Below are 17,500 nucleotides of genomic sequence, written 5' to 3'. Positions count from 1 at the left end.
GGTGAGACACAGCAGGTCAGTACTGGGTGAGACACAGTCAGTACTGGGTGAGACACAGCCAGTCAGTACTGGGTGAGACACAGTCAGTACTGGGTGAGACACAGCAGTCAGTACTGGGTGAGACACAGCAGTCAGTACTGGGTGAGACACAGCCAGTCAGTACTGGGTGAGACACAGCCAGTCAGTACTGGGTGAGACACAGCCAGTCAGTACTGGGTGAGACACAGCCAGTCAGTACTGGGTGAGACACAGTCAGTACTGGGTGAGACACAGCCAGTCAGTACTGGGTGAGACACAGTCAGTACTGGGTGAGACACAGCCAGTCAGTACTGGGTGAGACACAGCCAGTCAGTACTGGGTGAGACACAGCAGGTCAGTACTGGGTGAGACACAGCAGGTCAGTACTGGGTGAGACACAGCAGTCAGTACTGGGTGAGACACAGCAGGTTGAGTTGCTTTATCAGCAGGTCAAGCTGGTTGGGGGGACAGAATCCATCCAGACAGACAGATATATTCTATGTCATTTGAAGGAATCTTCTCGGCTTATAACTTCAAACTTGGCACAATATACCACTGTTAAACCTCAGGGTTACTGTCTCTTTTCTATATATCGCATGCATTATTAGTTCATGCATTTCGTCTCATAGAGTATAGCTGCAGCAGCAGACTGCTGGACACTTACAGTCACTACAGCTGTAATCAAGCTGTATGGCATGTTGCCTGAATGCACATGAGGAGTTAGAAGTCATATGAATATACACATTATGTATATTCTATGGGACCAAAATATAATGTAAGAAATCAAAGTATTACTGTGCAGAATTATCCTTTTTTCCCAGCCACACATCGTTCTAGCATTGGCATTGGCTTGTTAGTATAGTAAACAACCATTTAAAATGCCTTTACAAAGTGCAAATAATATCATTTGGATTGAAAGCTGGGTGATGGTCAAGCAGTCTCATTGATTCCTACAGTAGAATAAAATGGAACTAATATTGTGATGACGTTTTCTGCCCCATGGTATTGACATGGTATTGACATGGTATTGACATGGTATTGACATGGTATTGTTACTTATGCATTTTTGTATAAGTGATGGGAATTTCGATGTATCGTCGTCCCATCCCTAGTATATTCTGTTGTCTGTCCTTTTGTCCTAAACTGTCCCGTTTGCACTCTATGTGATGTCCTGATGTCAGAACAGTGTCAGTCTGTGTTCCCACTTCCCACCAAGACCATTCCCTGTGCCTGAGTCTTTTTAAAACAGTCATATATTATATAGTGATAATATTATACGTGTCCTTGTCAAGGATATGGGCTCCCACATGTATGTCCCCAATATGTGTGAAACAAATCAGTAGCCTAGCCGCCAGGAGCCTGAGGTGTTTTTGATCAGACAGACAGGGTCCCACTGGGGTTAGCTTAGCTTCAGCCCTCCAACCACCAGACAGACAGAGTGCCACTGGGGTTAGCTTCAGCCCTCCACTGGGGTTAGCTTCAGCCCTCCACTGGGGTTAGCTTCAGCCCTCCACTGGGGTTAGCTTAGCTTCAGCCCTCCACTGGGGTTAGCTTAGCTTCAGCCCTCCAACCACCAGAAGGGTGGAAGAAGCCTTAACCCTCCCCCCGCCCACCACCCACTTCACACCCCCACAATCCTCCCTTGGAAGATAATGCAACATTGTACACCCCCCCCCCCCCCCCCCCCCAATAAACCTCAGCCCATCACCTCCCCATCAAATATACATGTAGCCTGCAGGAGCCTGTCCCCAACACAGCTCCAAAACCCCAGCACACCTTCAGCTCCGCACAACTGTCCCATGAATAATTCACCTCAGGTGGGACGTGGGCGTGCCTCTATAGACACGTGTGTCTCCTCCTCCCCCCCCCCCCCCCATCTTCCCCCTTTCTTCCCCTCCTTCCTTAGCTGTGGTTCTTTAGCTGTGAAACGCTGGTTCTTTAGCTGTGAAACGCAGGTTCTTTAGCTGTGAAACGCAGGTTCTTTAGCTGTGAAACGCAGGTTCTTTAGCTGTGAAACGCAGGTTCCTTAGCTGTGAAACGTACTGTGTACAGACATGTCTGTATCACGTGTAGCCTACATAGTTATGTAGGTCTACACCCTTTTTCTGTCGGTCTTTTTGACCATGTCCTTGTGTATGTAAGGCTGAGGGTTGCTCAGAGCATAAAGAATTTCATTGTATTATACATTGTATTATACATATGACAATAAACTACTTGAACTTGAACTTGAGGTTCTTTAGCTGTGAAACGCAGGTTCTTTAGCTGTGAAACGCAGGTTCTTTAGCTGTGAAACGCAGGTTCTTTAGCTGTGAAACGCTGGTGGGCGCCACCTTTTCAAATTGAATTTCTCAATTCTCATCCCATTAACGCCTTTAATCAAGCTCTTTACATCTTCCGATGCTTTGGGGCTTCAGCTCCAATTAAAGAACCTAATGAATTCTATCCATTCAGTGTTATATATGAAAAGCCTTTTGGGTGAACTCGTTATAGATCCCACTCCACCACTGCTCATGTGCTGTGCGCTAATTGGATTTTCCCCGAGGCTTCATTGATTTCATGTTGAAACTGCCTGAACCGTTAGAGAAGGTGCTGGGTCAGATGTTAGAGAAGGTGCTGGGTCAGATGTTAGAGAAGCTGCTGGGTCAGTTAGAGAAGGTGCTGGGTCAGTTAGAGAAGGTGCTGGGTCAGATGTTAGAGAAGCTGCTGGGTCAGTTAGAGAAGGTGCTGGGTCAGTTAGAGAAGGTGCTGGGTCAGATGTTAGAGAAGCTGCTGGGTCAGTTAGAGAAGGTGCTGGGTCAGTTAGAGAAGGTGCTGGGTCAGATGTTAGAGAAGGTGCTGGGTCAGATGTTAGAGAAGGTGCTGGGTCAGTTAGAGAAGGTGCTGGGTCAGTTAGAGAAGCTGCTGGGTCAGTTAGAGAAGGTGCTGGGTCAGATGTTAGAGAAGGTGCTGGGTCAGTTAGAGAAGGTGCTGGGTCAGTTAGAGAAGCTGCTGGGTCAGTTAGAGAAGCTGCTGGGTCAGTTAGAGAAGGTGCTGCGTCAGTTAGAGAAGCTACTGCGTCAGTTAGAGAAGCTACTGGGTCAGTTAGAGAAGGTGCTGCGTCAGTTAGAGAAGCTGCTGGGTCAGTTAGAGAAGCTGCTGGGTCAGATATGAATCATGATGAGAGGATGTGGAAACCTGCATAGTGATCGCTGCCTTTTTCACCCATTATTGTGACAAACGGAGAGTATGTTTTACTAGTCTTAGTTAGCTTGTAGCAGCCGGTGCTCGTGAGAAGTTGTCCATGTGATGCATAATAAATGGTGGGGATGTCAGCTATCAGTGTGCAGGTTTCGATGTCCTCTTACGATGTGGATCCTGTGAAGCGCCCAGCTGTTGGATCCACTGCCGGTTAGTCTCCTCTGGAGCTGTTTCCTCCAGCGCACTGGGTTAAGGAGGGGGAGACATGGAGGGGGTGTCAACAGCCAAACCTGCCCTACGGCCAGCAGGTGGCAGGAGGAATAATGAGTCAGCAGGGGGAGGGTGTGAAAAGGATGAAAGAGCCTCAGTTCAAAGAGCTTTGGCCTTATTGGGCTGGTGTCTAAAGGCCCCTGGTGTCTAAAGGCCCCTGGTGTCTAAAGGCCCCTGGTGTCTAAAGGCCCCTGCAGTAGGCTTGTGTTATTAAAGCTGCTGACAGGGTTCTGCGCAGCCTCCACTTGGAGCCTTGCCGCCGCGAGACTGTGCATACTTGAACGTAACTCGGCGCGTTGGCTGTGGTACACGTCCAAAACACTAGGTGGCTTGATATGATGTTATCGTGTCGTATTACCAAGAACTTGCAATCATGTCGGTGGGGGGACATTTTATTGTCCCTCCATTTCAAAACTCATTCCGGTGAGCCTGCAGAAAGGCTTTGCTAGATGAGGGACAAGCACTGTTAAATGAGGAAATGGCATTTCCTCATTGCTCACAACAAGTACATCAGCGGATATGTGCGCGGCCCAAGGCAACGGCCAATCACAGCTCTCGTGCTGGTCACGTCACGTCCGCGTTGACGGCGCGGAGTCACATTTTCGAGGAGCTGCACGCACCCTCCGCCGAGCTGCGCCGATAGGACGCTTTTCACACACAAAAATGTGCGATTCAATTTGCCTTTTATGTGATCTTTTTTCCCCTGTAAAATAACTGGAACTGGCAAAAATTGCAAATTGAGGAACCTGTTTTGAAAAATTGCAAAAGCCCCCGGAAATATATTGCGGAGATTGGTTGAATTTGCATTGATTATTGCGATGGCAAAATCGCAGTTTTCCTGGAGGGACTGTTAAGATGCCCCTGCAATAGACTGTGAAGGCAAGAGCACTGTCATGGTTGTTGCCTGCAACAAATGGCTGAGCAGAAGCTAACAGAGAAGATAACGTTTAATGTGAATCCAGTAATCCGATTGGGAAAAAATGTATTGTTATAATCTGTTAGAGGCGCTACGAAAAACACAGTCACTGAATGACTGATACTGAGGTGCACGCTTGCTGGGTTATTGTGACACATGCTTGAAGGATTTCGAGTGGAATATTCAAAAGAAATGTGTGAAATGCTTGGTAACATTTTCGCTTCTGATATAGTGCAGGTAAGTGTGTAGTAGGCAAACACTTTGTAGCCTCGACATCAACTTCAAATGCCAAATTATTTCAGAAGCAAATGAATCCTGAATTAATTGGAATAACAGAATGGATTCCGTGACTGATGAGTTCCTGCAGGTGATGTGGAACTTTTCAAAATAACCTTTCCATCGGGGGGCTTTTGTGCTAGTTGAGGCTGAGGCTGCGTCTGCGTCTGCGTCTGCGTCCACCAACAGCAGACTAGAATAATAACAATGCTCCAAGCTGATAGGCTCCTTACCAGCGACTTGATGCGTCATGTCACTCTGCGTGACGGCAGTGCTTCCTGTGCTTCACTGGCTTACCCACACATTGTACATAATCATGTGCGGCAGGTAGGTTGTGTGTTTTTTTTACGCTGTTGGTTTAGGTTGTGCGTTTACATGTTTTTTTTTTACGCTGTTGGTTTAGGTTGTGCGTTTACATGTTTGTTTTTTACGCTGTTGGTTTAGGTTGTGCGTTTACATGTTTGTTTTTTACGCTGTTGGTTTAGGTTGTGCGTTTACATGTTTGTTTTTTACGCTGTTGGTTTAGGTTGTGCGTTTACATGTTTGTTTTTTACGCTGTTGGTTTAGGTTGTGCGTTTACATGTTTGTTTTTTACGCTGTTGGTTTAGGTTGTGCGTTTACATGTTTGTTTTTTATGCTGTTGGTTTAGGTTGTGCGTTTACATGTTTGTTTTTTACGCTGTTGGTTTAGATTGTGCGTTTACATGTTTGTTTTTTATGCTGTTGGTTTAGGTTGTGCGTTTACATGTTTGTTTTTTATGCTGTTGGTTTAGGTTGTGCGTTTACATGTTTGTTTTTTACGCTGTTGGTTTAGGTTGTGCGTTTACATGTTTGTTTTTTACGCTGTTGGTTTAGGTTGTGCGTTTACATGTTTGTTTTTTACGCTGTTGGTTTAGGTTGTGCGTTTACATGTTTGTTTTTTACGCTGTTGGTTTAGGTTGTGCGTTTACATGTTTGTTTTTGTCACGTTCACCAGTGCCTGAAATCCATCAAAAGCACCTAACGTTACATTCAATCCCCACTGTGACTGTGTCCAGCTGTAAAGCTGCGAAGATATTTTCTCCCTGAAAGCTGAGCTGATTCACATTTAACAGGAGCAGATTTTCCATCCGGCTCAAAGAAATCCATACTTTGTTTCTCTCCTCTGAAAGGCCATGCAGTCTCATGCAGTCTGCCTTTGCCAATCAGCCATTATGTAAAGAGTCAGAATGGGCAGCGGGTTTCGGCCTCGGCGGTCTGCTTGTTCTGCTATGGGGATATATATACGATTAGCGATACCCTGCAGTCCAGCGCCGAGCGTGGGCGTGGCATCGCTGTTGTTGATGCCTGGCCCCCCGCCCGCCCGCCTGCCCGCGTCCTGTCTGTGATGCCTGGCCCCCCGCCCGCCCGCGTCCTGTCTGTCTGTCTGTCACACTGGATTACAGCGCTGGTTGACAGAGTCTTTGTGACATGTGACTGTGACTGTGAGCAGACATTTCACTCTGCCATGGTTTCTCATGCCAGGTTGCGGTCACGCGTCAACACAACCACGATGAGCACGTTGAGGGCAGGAGACTGGCATTCCACCCACTGTGCTCCCACATGCATCTGCTTTGTATGTGAAGTCAGTTAGACTGTAGTCTGTTTCCTGCAGTGTTGATGCCTCTGTGATCAGGACTGATGTGATCAGGACTGATGTGATCAGGACTGTGATCAGGACTGATGTGATCAGGACTGATGTGATCAGGACTGCACTGCTGCTGCATCTCTGGCACGGACGCACATTTAGGACTTTGATCAAACCAGAGTTGGCAGTTCCTCTTTTTTTCCTCTTCTGTCTTTTTCCATTTTCAATTCACTACGACTGTATTCACCTTTTATAGCATGTGGTTAAAAATATGATATATTAAACCAAGTCATAGAATAAACAACCATCACATGAGAGAAAGAGAAAAGACGGGACCGATTATAGGCCACTTAACTGGAAGTGTGTACAGTCATCTGGGAGCGATGCATTCAGTTTGAAGGACTCAGGATAGACCTATCTTGTTTTGCTAAATAAACATATCATAATCACATATACCAGTAATGCAGTAGGTGTTCTGTCTTCCCAGCAGCCCCACTGCCTGTGACAATCCTTGATTGTATTGACTTTGTACTTGGTTTTCTTGGTTTTCTACTTGGTTCTCTCTCTCTGCAGCAGCCTGGCATCAGATGGATTGCACCTGGTGTTTAAATGTGACCTGTATCCGGATAAGTTATCTGGATATAATGGTGGCATTTAAAAACCAGGTGTAAATGGGGTGAAAGAGATCTGAACACTCTGTGAGCCAGGCTACCTCCAGATGTGGTCAGGAAGTTCTGACGATCACCATGCATTTACGCCTTGCATTAGCATGCATTTCTCCTTATCCAGATAACATCCAGATCACTTATATCCGGATACAGGTCACATTTAAAAACCAGGTGTAAACGGGCCGTCAGTGTGCTGCTAATGTGTTAAAAGAGAAGTGGGCTGCACCAGTGCCGATACTGGCATCAGTATAAGATGCCAGTGTAAAATAGACTGTTATCATCAGTAGGGATGTTCATTTTGAAAATTTTCCAAAATCGATAATCGGTGAAAATTAACGATCAATTATCGATCATCGATTTTATTAATACTTAGAAAATTTTCAATATTTTCATTTTTTTTTTTTTTTTTTTTTTTTTTTTTTTTTACAAAATGAATGCCTATGGCAGAAAATACGAAAGACAACGTGTTCTCCTCAATGAACTCTTTATTTCAATGTGTCTCCTCTCCAACACTGCTGTCCCCGGCGCATGCCGGTGTGAATTTCCCATGTTTAAAACAGTTTTGTTGGCACAAAGGCCCGTGCCCAGCCAGAAAACTAGAGACTATATGAAGCTCCACCTCACGTTAGTCGGCTGTGCAATGGAGTGGGGCGAGGAGTAACGAATTCCACCCAAACCTAGTCCAAAAAAAAAAAAAAAAAAAAAAATTTTTTTTTTTTTTAATAATTAAAAAATCGATCCAAATGCCACAGGATCGATTCCAATCCTTAACGATCGATTATCGATTTTCGATAATTGATGAACATCCCTAATCATCAGAGAACTTTGTTAAAAACCCGTGTGGAACATGTCGAAAATCCAAAGTAAAATGACTTGGTTTTCTGCCTTTTTCAAGTATGGATGAGCTATAGGTTATACCACATTTTGGTTCATTTTTATCCGGTCTGCCCCAAGCTAATAGCCGAGGTGTCCGGTCTGCCCCAAGCTAATAGCCGAGGTCCATGTTGTTCAAGAAAAGTCATGGATCGGATCGGTACTCTGCATTAAATGAAACATGGTGACTAGGACTCGCTTCCTTTGTGTTTGCTGTTTGCTGTTTGCTGTTTGCTTGTTTACCATCTTGCTTTCCGGCGTCTTGTCTCCAGCAGCCTGGCATTGGATCGCTCTGTCATTATGTCACAAGAGTGCACTTCTTGTGTTTTGGGTCGGCATGCTGCTACTGTGTTGTTGATTGGTTGATTGATGGAGAAGCGGGGTTCCTTCCCCTGATCCCCCACGCATTTCTTCCTTCCTTCTGCTGAGAGGAAACCCACAGTACCTCATTCATTCTTGTCCTGTCTCACTACACAGTGTGTCGTCAGTGAGCTCAGTGCAGGCAGAGCCAGAAGACAGGGAATGCAGAGGGAGGGAGGGAGAGAGAGAGAGAGAGAGAGAGAGAGAGGCAGAGAGAGAGAGAGAGAGAGAGAGAGGCAGACAGGGAATGCAGAGGGAGGGAGGGAGAGAGAGAGGCAGAGAGAGAGGCAGAGAGAGAGAGAGAGAAAGAGAGAGAGAGAGAGAGAGAGACAGGGAATGCAGAGGGAGAGAGAGAGAAGAGAGATTTATTTTGACACGTTTGAGGACAGACAGTGGCTGGGAGCTGAAGGCCAGATCAGTAATCTGTCTTGGGAGGAGGAGCGCCTGGATTTATATCGTCTGCTCTCTGACTATACAGCACAGAGACACACACAGTTATTTTCATATTTGTTTTGCAGAGCAATAATGAGATGCCATTATTTCCTCTGGGAGTCAATAAAACTGCCCCGCTGGTGATGTTCTGCCCCCCTGGTGATGTTCTGCCCCTCTGTGGTGTCTGTCGCTCTGTGGTGTCTGTCGCTCTGTGGTGTCTGTCGCTCATGGCACTGCTCTAAATCTCACCATTTACTTTGGCCTAGAGAAAGAAAGGCCATCATACCTCAGTCGTAAACAAGCTATTTCAAGATGTGTTCTAGTCTCCAGTCTGCGGCTACATCTGCGTTATTCCCCCAAGTGTACCACAAACATCTCTCCTTCTCGTAAATATGGACATATTTCCGGTACTGTTAAGTCTGTAGTGTCCGTTTATTTACAGTGTACAGATTCTGTACAGTAGTTTATTTACAGTGTACATATTCTGTACAGTAGTTTACAGTAGTTTATTTACAGTGTACAGATTCTGTACAGTAGTTTATTTACAGTGTACACATTCTGTACAGTAGTTTATTTACAGTGTACACATTCTGTACAGTAGTTTATTTACAGTGTACACATTCTGTACAGTAGTTTATTTACAGTGTACAGATTCTGTACAGTAGTTTATTTACAGTGTACACATTCTGTACAGTTTATTTACAGTGTACAGATTCTGTACAGTTTATTTACAGTGTACAGATTCTGTACAGTAGCACAGTTTATTTACAGTGTACAGATTCTGTACAGTAGCACAGCTCATTTGTGGCGATGACGTATAGTCCTATCAGTTGATTTGAATGTGATTTGATGACGTATAGACCTATCAGTTTATTTGAATGTGATTTGATGACGTATAGACCTATCAGTTTATTTGAATGTGATTTGATGACGTATAGACCTATCAGTTGATTTGAATGTGATTTGATGACGTATAGACCTATCAGTTGATTTGAATGTGATTTGATGACGTATAGACCTATCAGTTTATTTGAATGTGATTTGATGACGTATAGACCTATCAGTTGATTTGAATGTGATTTGATGACGTATAGACCTATCAGTTGATTTGAATGTGATTTGATGACGTATAGACCTATCAGTTGATTTGAATGTGATTTGATGACGTATAGTCCTATCAGTTGATTTGAATGTGATTTGATGACGTATAGACCTATCAGTTGATTTGAATGTGATTTGATGACGTATAGACCTATCAGTTGATTTGAATGTGATTTGATGACGTATAGACCTATCAGTTTATTTGAATGTGATTTGATGACGTATAGACCTATCAGTTGATTTGAATGTGATTTGATGACGTATAGACCTATCAGTTGATTTGAATGTGATTTGATGACGTATAGACCTATCAGTTGATTTGAATGTGATTTGATGACGTATAGACCTATCAGTTGATTTGAATGTGATTTGATGACGTATAGACCTATCAGTTTATTAGAATGTGATTTGATGACGTATAGACCTATCAGTTTATTAGAATGTGATTTGATGACGTATAGACCTATCAGTTGATTTGAATGTGATTTGATGACGTATAGACCTATCAGTTTATTTGAATGTGATTTGATGACGTATAGACCTATCAGTTGATTTGAATGTGATTTGATGACGTATAGACCTATCAGTTGATTTGAATGTGATTTGATGACGTATAGACCTATCAGTTGATTTGAATGTGATTTGAATGTGATTTCAGCTCTCTGTCTGTCGACCTAGTTCATCATTTCCTTTCATCTCTTCTATGGACAATAATGTTGAACTACTTGATATATCATCCACAAACACAGCTTATAGCATATTATAAATATAGTACTGTGTATACAACAACAATATGTATGTGTTGTCTTACAATCATAAAAAGATTTACCGCATCTATATCATTGAATGGTCTATATAAGTACATTGCTATTGTACATCTCTATAGCGCAGCACATTCCTGAAAACTAACACTGTAGATGATGAACCCAGAAGTAGCCTAATGCTATGTGCTATTTAACATGAGAAACATGAATGAATGATTGCCTTCAATACTGTTCCCAATGCAACAGCTCATGTTACTGTTTGCTAGCTAGTTAGCAACTGTAAGTGCAATTTTACATTTAAAATGTATACATTTAGCTATTTACCGGTTATCACAAATGACCACACAGGTGTTTAGATAGATTTAAGGTTGGGTTAGAAAAAATAAATCTTATCTTTCTAACTGTATTTTGAGGATTGCTGTATCACGCACGATCGACGATTATGGGAGATCAAAATTGCAGCAGCAACGTGATGGTTTTACAGTATAAGTTAAATATATGTTACATTTTCACAGTTGTGCAACACTTACGTTGTGTTATTAATTGTAGCTACACTGCTTGGTAGAATTAGAAGAAAAACGAAAGAAAAATCTTGATGACCCCGGGCGCCGGGCGGGCAGCGCTGTGGTAAAAACAGTGCCCAGGCAGCAGGCACCGCCGGTCTGTCCTCCCACCGCTCTCCATTAACATTAACAGCGTGAGGTTGACAGCGCCGCGCCGTGCCTTCGCCTCTGCCCCTTCTCTCCGGCTAAGCTTCCCTTCCCTGACAGCTGTGTGGTGGGAGCTGTTATTTCCTCTGAGCTGTGTGTGTGAGTCCTCCAGAAAAGCAGCTGTGTGTCAGCCAGCCTATCAAAAGAACACTTCCTGCTTCTCAGACCAGCAGCTGTATGTCAGCCAGCCTATCAAAAGAACACTTCCTGCTTCAACCAGCCTATCAAAAGAACACTTCCTGCTTCAGCCAGCCTATCAAAAGAACACTTCCTGCTTCAGCCAGCCTATCAAAAGAACACTTCCTGCTTCAGCCAGCCTATCAAAAGAACACTTCCTGCTTCAGCCAGCCTATCAAAAGAACACTTCCTGCTTCAGCCAGCCTATCAAAAGAACACTTCCTGCTTCAGCCAGCCTATCAAAAGAACACTTCCTGCTTCTTCAGCCAGCCTATCAAAAGAACACTTCCTGCTTCAGCCAGCCTATCAAAAGAACACTTCCTGCTTCAGCCAGCCTATCAAAAGAACACTTCCTGCTTCTCAGACCATCAGAGGTCTAATCAGTGGAAGGATGTCATCTGCAGAGAAAGCAGTGAAGTGTAACGTTTGAACCTTGAGCAGCAAAGTGACGAGTTCAATTGTATTTCCCACTCTGTTCTGTGATGTTCTGTTGTCAGAGTCTGTTATCCCATCCAGTTAGGTCTCGTTTGTTCCTTGTGTGTTAGCTTTGCACAGATGTTTTACAGTGCAAACTGGGATCCGGGGACCCCCAGGGGTCCTTGAGGGGGTTCTAGAGTGGGTTCTAGAGGGGTCCCCAGCAAAAAGAGCAATCATTTATTTTCACTATAATTCCATCCATAAGTAACACAATGACAGAATGTCCTCCTATTTTGGTCATGGCTTTCTACACCTTCTGTAATAAAACACATGTAAAGTGTTCCCTCTCTCTCTTTCTCTCTGTCCTCCACAGATTATAGATAATGTCTCTCTGTCTTTTTCTCTGTCCTCCACAGATTATAGATAATGTCTCTCTGTCTTTCTCTCTGTCCTCCACAGATTATAGATAATGTCTCTCTGTCTTTCTCTCTGTCCTCCACAGATTATAGATAATGTCTCTCTGTCTTTCTCTCTGTCCTCCACAGATTATAGATAATGTCTCTCTGTCTTTCTCTCTGTCCTCCACAGATTATAGATAATGTCTCTCTGTCTTTCTCTCTGTCCTCCACAGATTATAGATAATGGGCTGTGTGCAATGCAAGGATAAGGAAGCAACCAAACTCACAGACGAGCGAGAGCGAGAAACCAGCGTCTCCCAGAGTGCAGGCTACCGCTATGGCGCCGACCCCACGCCCCAGCACTACCCCAGCTTCGGGGTCACCTCCATCCCTAACTACAACAACTTCCACGCCCCCGTGGGCCAGGGGATGACCGTGTTCGGAGGGGTCAGCACCTCCTCTCACACGGGAACCCTGAGGAGCCGTGGCGGGACAGGTAAGGGGGCATCCCATCAGGAGAATTCATGATCAGAAATACCTTAAGGCCCCAGAGTGACCTCAGACCCAATGTTGACCCCACTGCTGAGCTGCTGCTCCTGTCCACGTCTTCAACACTTTCTGCTCCAATATTTCCAAAACATTCTCTGACAGACATCGAATCACTGTTGACCTGAATCCCGAAACCCCCGAAAATACTTTTATCACTCTGCTGGCAGTTCCACCTTGGGACCCCAAGCACTTTCTGGATTTTTTTTATTTTTTTTTTGCTCCTGTCGCTCCTGTCACATTTTTGCTCACTGTCGGCACAGTTTTCACTCAATACAGTATGAAGTCTTGCACCTCCATGGAAACAGCACAATCATGGCAAGAAGTATGCAGAACTCAAACATGTCTTGTGTGTAGTATAACACAGTTATAATGTCATAAATCATAAAGAAGAAGAAACATGTAAGTTGAATTTCTTTGATAGTTTCACAAAGATGGATTCAATATAAACAAAAAATGTCCACGTGCTCACAAGTGGGGGGGGGGGGGTTGCTAAATACTGAACTATACACATTTTTAAAATACGAGGGATCAGCCGAGCAGCATTTTGGTAAACAAACCGCATCACTGGGTGGCAACGGAACCCTATGGAGCCCAAGTGGCGCGAGGCTTGAGTGTCTGACTCTAGCCAGCTAACTCTGTTTACATTTTAAAAACTGCGACAGTTCACACAACTTTAACACAACATGCATATATTATACATCAAACTCTTGAGCTACTTCTGGTCTCACTCAGAATGTCAAAATATAAGCGATGTGATGTATCGTTTTTGAGATATTAACGCTTGTTTGGCACAACTCATACTAGTTAACTGCCGCGGGGTTCTGCATTTCTGGGTGTCATGTGACGTCACGCTGATTGGTCCTCTAGCTCTACATGACACTCCTCGTCTCCTCTGATTGGTCCTATAGCTCTACATGACACCCCTCGTCTCCTCTGATTGGTCCTATAGCTCTACATGACACCCCTCGTCTCCTCTGATTGGTCCTATAGCTCTACATGACACCCCTCGTCTCCTCTGATTGGTCCTATAGCTCTACATGACACCCCTCGTCTCCTCTGATTGGTCCTATAGCTCTACATGACACCCCTCGTCTCCTCTGTGATTTGTGTGCAGGCGGTCTGGCTGCAGTTCAGTCAGGTTCGCTGACTTCTTGTCACGTGACTGTTGCTCGCAGCTGAATCATTGGAAGCTTGCCAGCCAGTTGTGATGCGAAACACAGAATTTAATTTTTCTTTTTTTTTACAGGATCTGGCTTGTGCACACGGTTTATTTTGGGCTAAATTTCAAATGAGACATGTAGAATAAATTGATTTTGATTAAATATGACTGTTTTAAGCTTAGATTTGGTTTGTTTTTCAGTCTCTCCATATGCAAAAGCACAACGTTTGAGAGAGTCTTAAAGGAACACTCCGCCCATTTTCAACCAGCTTTGTATCATTAGAACATCAGTAGTATATCAGAAAACTGTAAACTGTTTTGAAGTCTGTCATTTAATTTGACAGTTATTGAGTGTTAAAGTGTGGACCAGTGACATCACTGGTCCACACTAACTCAAATTAATAACTCATTAACTCAAATCAACTCTCAATAACTGTCAAACATTCTGTCATTCATCTAGTTTGACAGTTATTGAGAGTTGATTTGAGTTAATGAGTTATTAATTTGAGTTAGTGTGGACCAGTGATGTCACCGGTCCACACTTTAACACTCAATAACTGTCAAATTAAATGACAGACTTCAAAACAGTTTACAGTTTTCTGATATACTACTGATGTTCTAATGATACAAAGCTGGTTGAAAATGGGCGGAGTGTTCCTTTAATTGCAGCAAAGTCGTCCTATGACTTCCCAAAATCCCTCACCTCGCTGGCCGCTCCGCTCCGCTCCCCGTGGCCCCCCGGCCCCCCTGTGAGGAACGTCCGGCTGGCATTAACGCAGGGCTTTGTGCATGGGGCTCATTGTTTGGCTAGAGGGAATATTGCTAGTCAGGATATCCTTTATGTTGCACTGAGCCTGGTCCCGCTCTGCACAGGAACTCAGCGTTTCCACTCAATTGAGCAGGAGTCCTCTCCCTCAAAGTGTGGATTATTCTCTGGCCTGTATCATCCAACATCCACATCCACATAGTGGCAGAGCAGCAGAGGGGTTTCTCCTGCCCTGTATCATCCACATAGTGGCAGAGCAGCAGAGGGGTTTCTCCTGGCCTGTATCATCCACATAGTGGCAGAGCAGCAGAGGGGTTTCTCCTGCCCTGTATCATCCACATAGTGGCAGAGCAGCAGAGGGGTTTCTCCTGGCCTGTATCATCCACATAGTGGCAGAGCAGCAGAGGGGTTTCTCCTGGCCTGTATCATCCACATAGTGGCAGAGCAGCAGAGGGGTTTCTCCTGGCCGGGACATTTGGACGTAATCTGCCCTTCTCTCTGAACCTCTGTCATCACACAGCTGCCTCGCTTGTTTGCCTAATGACCACCATTCCACCCTCAGTCCCACGGCGGAGGAACACGCACGCACACACACACACACGCACGCACGCACACACACACACACACACGCACACACGCACGCACGCACGCACACACACACACACACACGCACACACGCACACACGCGCACACACACGCACACACACGCACGCGCACACACACACGCACGCGCACACACACACACACACACACACACACACACACACACACACACACACACACACACACACACACACACACACACATTTCTGATGAGAGCAAATAGAGCAAGTCATGGAGGAATATGTGGGAGAGGGGATGAGACTCAGTGGAGAAAGGCACAATTAGCGGGACAAGTATAAAACCACCTCAAATTTAAAATGTCAACGTGTCGCTTTGGGGGGATTTTTTTTATTTTTTATTTTTTTTTATGGCCTGTTTCCACTCATTTTGACTGAGTTCCCATTAAATTCCACACTATTTACTTAAAGTAAAGGCAGAATGTGCTCTCTACATACTTGCTGTGCTACTGTAGCGCTGGTGCACTGTCACTTCTTCAATGTGATTCTGGGGTTGGTTTTCTCCTGTAAATCTGCTGATTGCTGACGTAGTGCCTCTCCCCCCCTGCAGGGGTCACCCTCTTTGTGGCACTTTATGACTACGAGGCGCGGACAGAAGACGACCTCAGCTTCAGGAAAGGAGAGAAGTTCCAGATTATCAACAGCACGTAAGTCTCTGCTGGCAGCTGCTCGTCTGGCCTGTCTGCACTCAGGCGGGATGAGAGGGAGGGATGGGTGTCGCATTTCAACCAACCAAGGTACAAGTGGCAGCTGGAGAAGTGAAAGCACCAATCCAGAATACATTCATGTTCATTTGAGGTATGGGACTCGTAGTTCTTTTGAGGTGTGTGACTCGTAGTTCTTCTTTAGGGGTGTGATGGTGTGACCCATCCTGAGCCAGTACCAAAAACAAGTCTGCTCCACGTCTAAACACTTTTTGTGTTTAAAGTAAAGTCAGCTCTTTGGAGCTATGGAATGCATGTCAAACTCATTCACATACAAAGCCAGCAATAGACCCTTTTCACGGGGGCCATTTTGTGCCGAAAAGGCAGGGTAAACACAGGTGCAAGCAAAACACTAATGAGGGTTTCCAAATTCCAATCACATTTTCGACACAAAATGCAGTTAGGAATGAGAGTGCTGGCTAGAGCTTTTCAAATGAGGCAAAAGTGGTGGTTTGAAAAGGTCATGTGACAGCAGTACCTTGATGGTGTACTCAGGGCCTGGGCAGGGTGGAGCAGGGTGGTGGTGTGATGGTGTACTCAGGGCCTGGGCAGGGTGGAGCAGGGTGGTGGTGTGATGGTGTACTCAGGGCCTGGGCAGGGTGGAGCAGGGTGGAGCGGTGGTGTGGTGTTGATGGTGTACTCAGGGCCTGGGCAGGGTGGAGCAGGGTGGAGCGGTGGTGTGGTGTTGATGGTGTACTCAGGGCCTGGGCAGGGTGGAGCAGGGTGGAGCGGTGGTGGTGTGGTGTGGTGTGGTTATTGCTCGCTCCGTCTTCAAGACTTCCCTCAACTAGAGGGCAGGAAGTGCAACTGCCCCGTTACACCCACGCTCCTGTTGGCTAGTCTTACCTCCAGTCAGCAGAACTGCAGAGGACCTCTGTGTGTGTGTGTGTGTGTGTGTGTGTGTGTGTGTGTGTGTGTGTGTGTGTGTGTGTGTGTGTGTGTGTGTGGGGAGGGGAGGCGAGCTTGCCTGCCAGCTCTTTAACCATCCTGGCCTCAGAGCCAGCGGATTGTTTTCATTTTCTCCCTGTCTACAGGAGCCTCTCTCTCCCTCTCTCTTTCTCGCTCTCTCTGTCTGTCTCTACCTCTCTCTGTCTCTCTCTCCCTCTCTCTCTGTCTCATTCTCTCTCTCCCTCTCTCTCTCTCTCTCTGTGTCTCTCTCTCTCTCTCTCATAGTGATAGTAGCTTTTCTTGTTTCTCTCAGAGGTGTGTTTTGGTTTGTGCAGTGGCGCAGCAGTGCCACTGGGGGAGCCGGCTGGGCGTGTGCCGTGACCCTGTTCTCTGATATATTTCACTGAGGCTGATGGTGCACAATACTGCCTACTCTGACCCCATTGTCCCCTAATTAGGCCCATTATTCTCTATAGCAGCCATTCCCAACCAGGGCCCACTGGTGGGCCGTGAAGGTATTGCAAATGGGCCACCAAAAATAATTTGCAAAACATTACAATCTTTGAATTATAATAATTATTAATTATTTTAATTAAATAATTTTTAATTAAATAATAATTCAAATTAATAATTCAAATTATCATTATTATTT

The 17,500-nt window shown here is 45.1% G+C and overlaps 1 protein-coding gene across 4 annotated transcripts in view; it reads left to right on the top strand.

The window, feature by feature from the left end:
• fynb (FYN proto-oncogene, Src family tyrosine kinase b) overlaps nucleotides 1-17,500 on the top strand; it is a 102,491-nt gene that overhangs the window by 54,176 nt on the left and 30,815 nt on the right. For all 4 annotated transcript variants that reach the window (XM_083643472.1, XM_083643470.1, XM_083643473.1 and 1 more), the window contains 2 exons: nucleotides 12,396-12,658; nucleotides 15,807-15,903. In XM_083643472.1, coding sequence (XP_083499598.1) covers nucleotides 12,406-12,658; nucleotides 15,807-15,903 — 350 coding nt within the window. In that variant the 5' untranslated portion in view covers nucleotides 12,396-12,405. The remainder of the gene's footprint in view (nucleotides 1-12,395; nucleotides 12,659-15,806; nucleotides 15,904-17,500) is intronic.

Source organism: Poromitra crassiceps (genome assembly GCF_964638095.1).
Source record: "Poromitra crassiceps genome assembly, chromosome: 9".
NCBI lineage: Eukaryota > Metazoa > Chordata > Actinopteri > Beryciformes > Melamphaidae > Poromitra > Poromitra crassiceps.
This window is presented reverse-complemented; position numbering and strand designations above follow the sequence as displayed.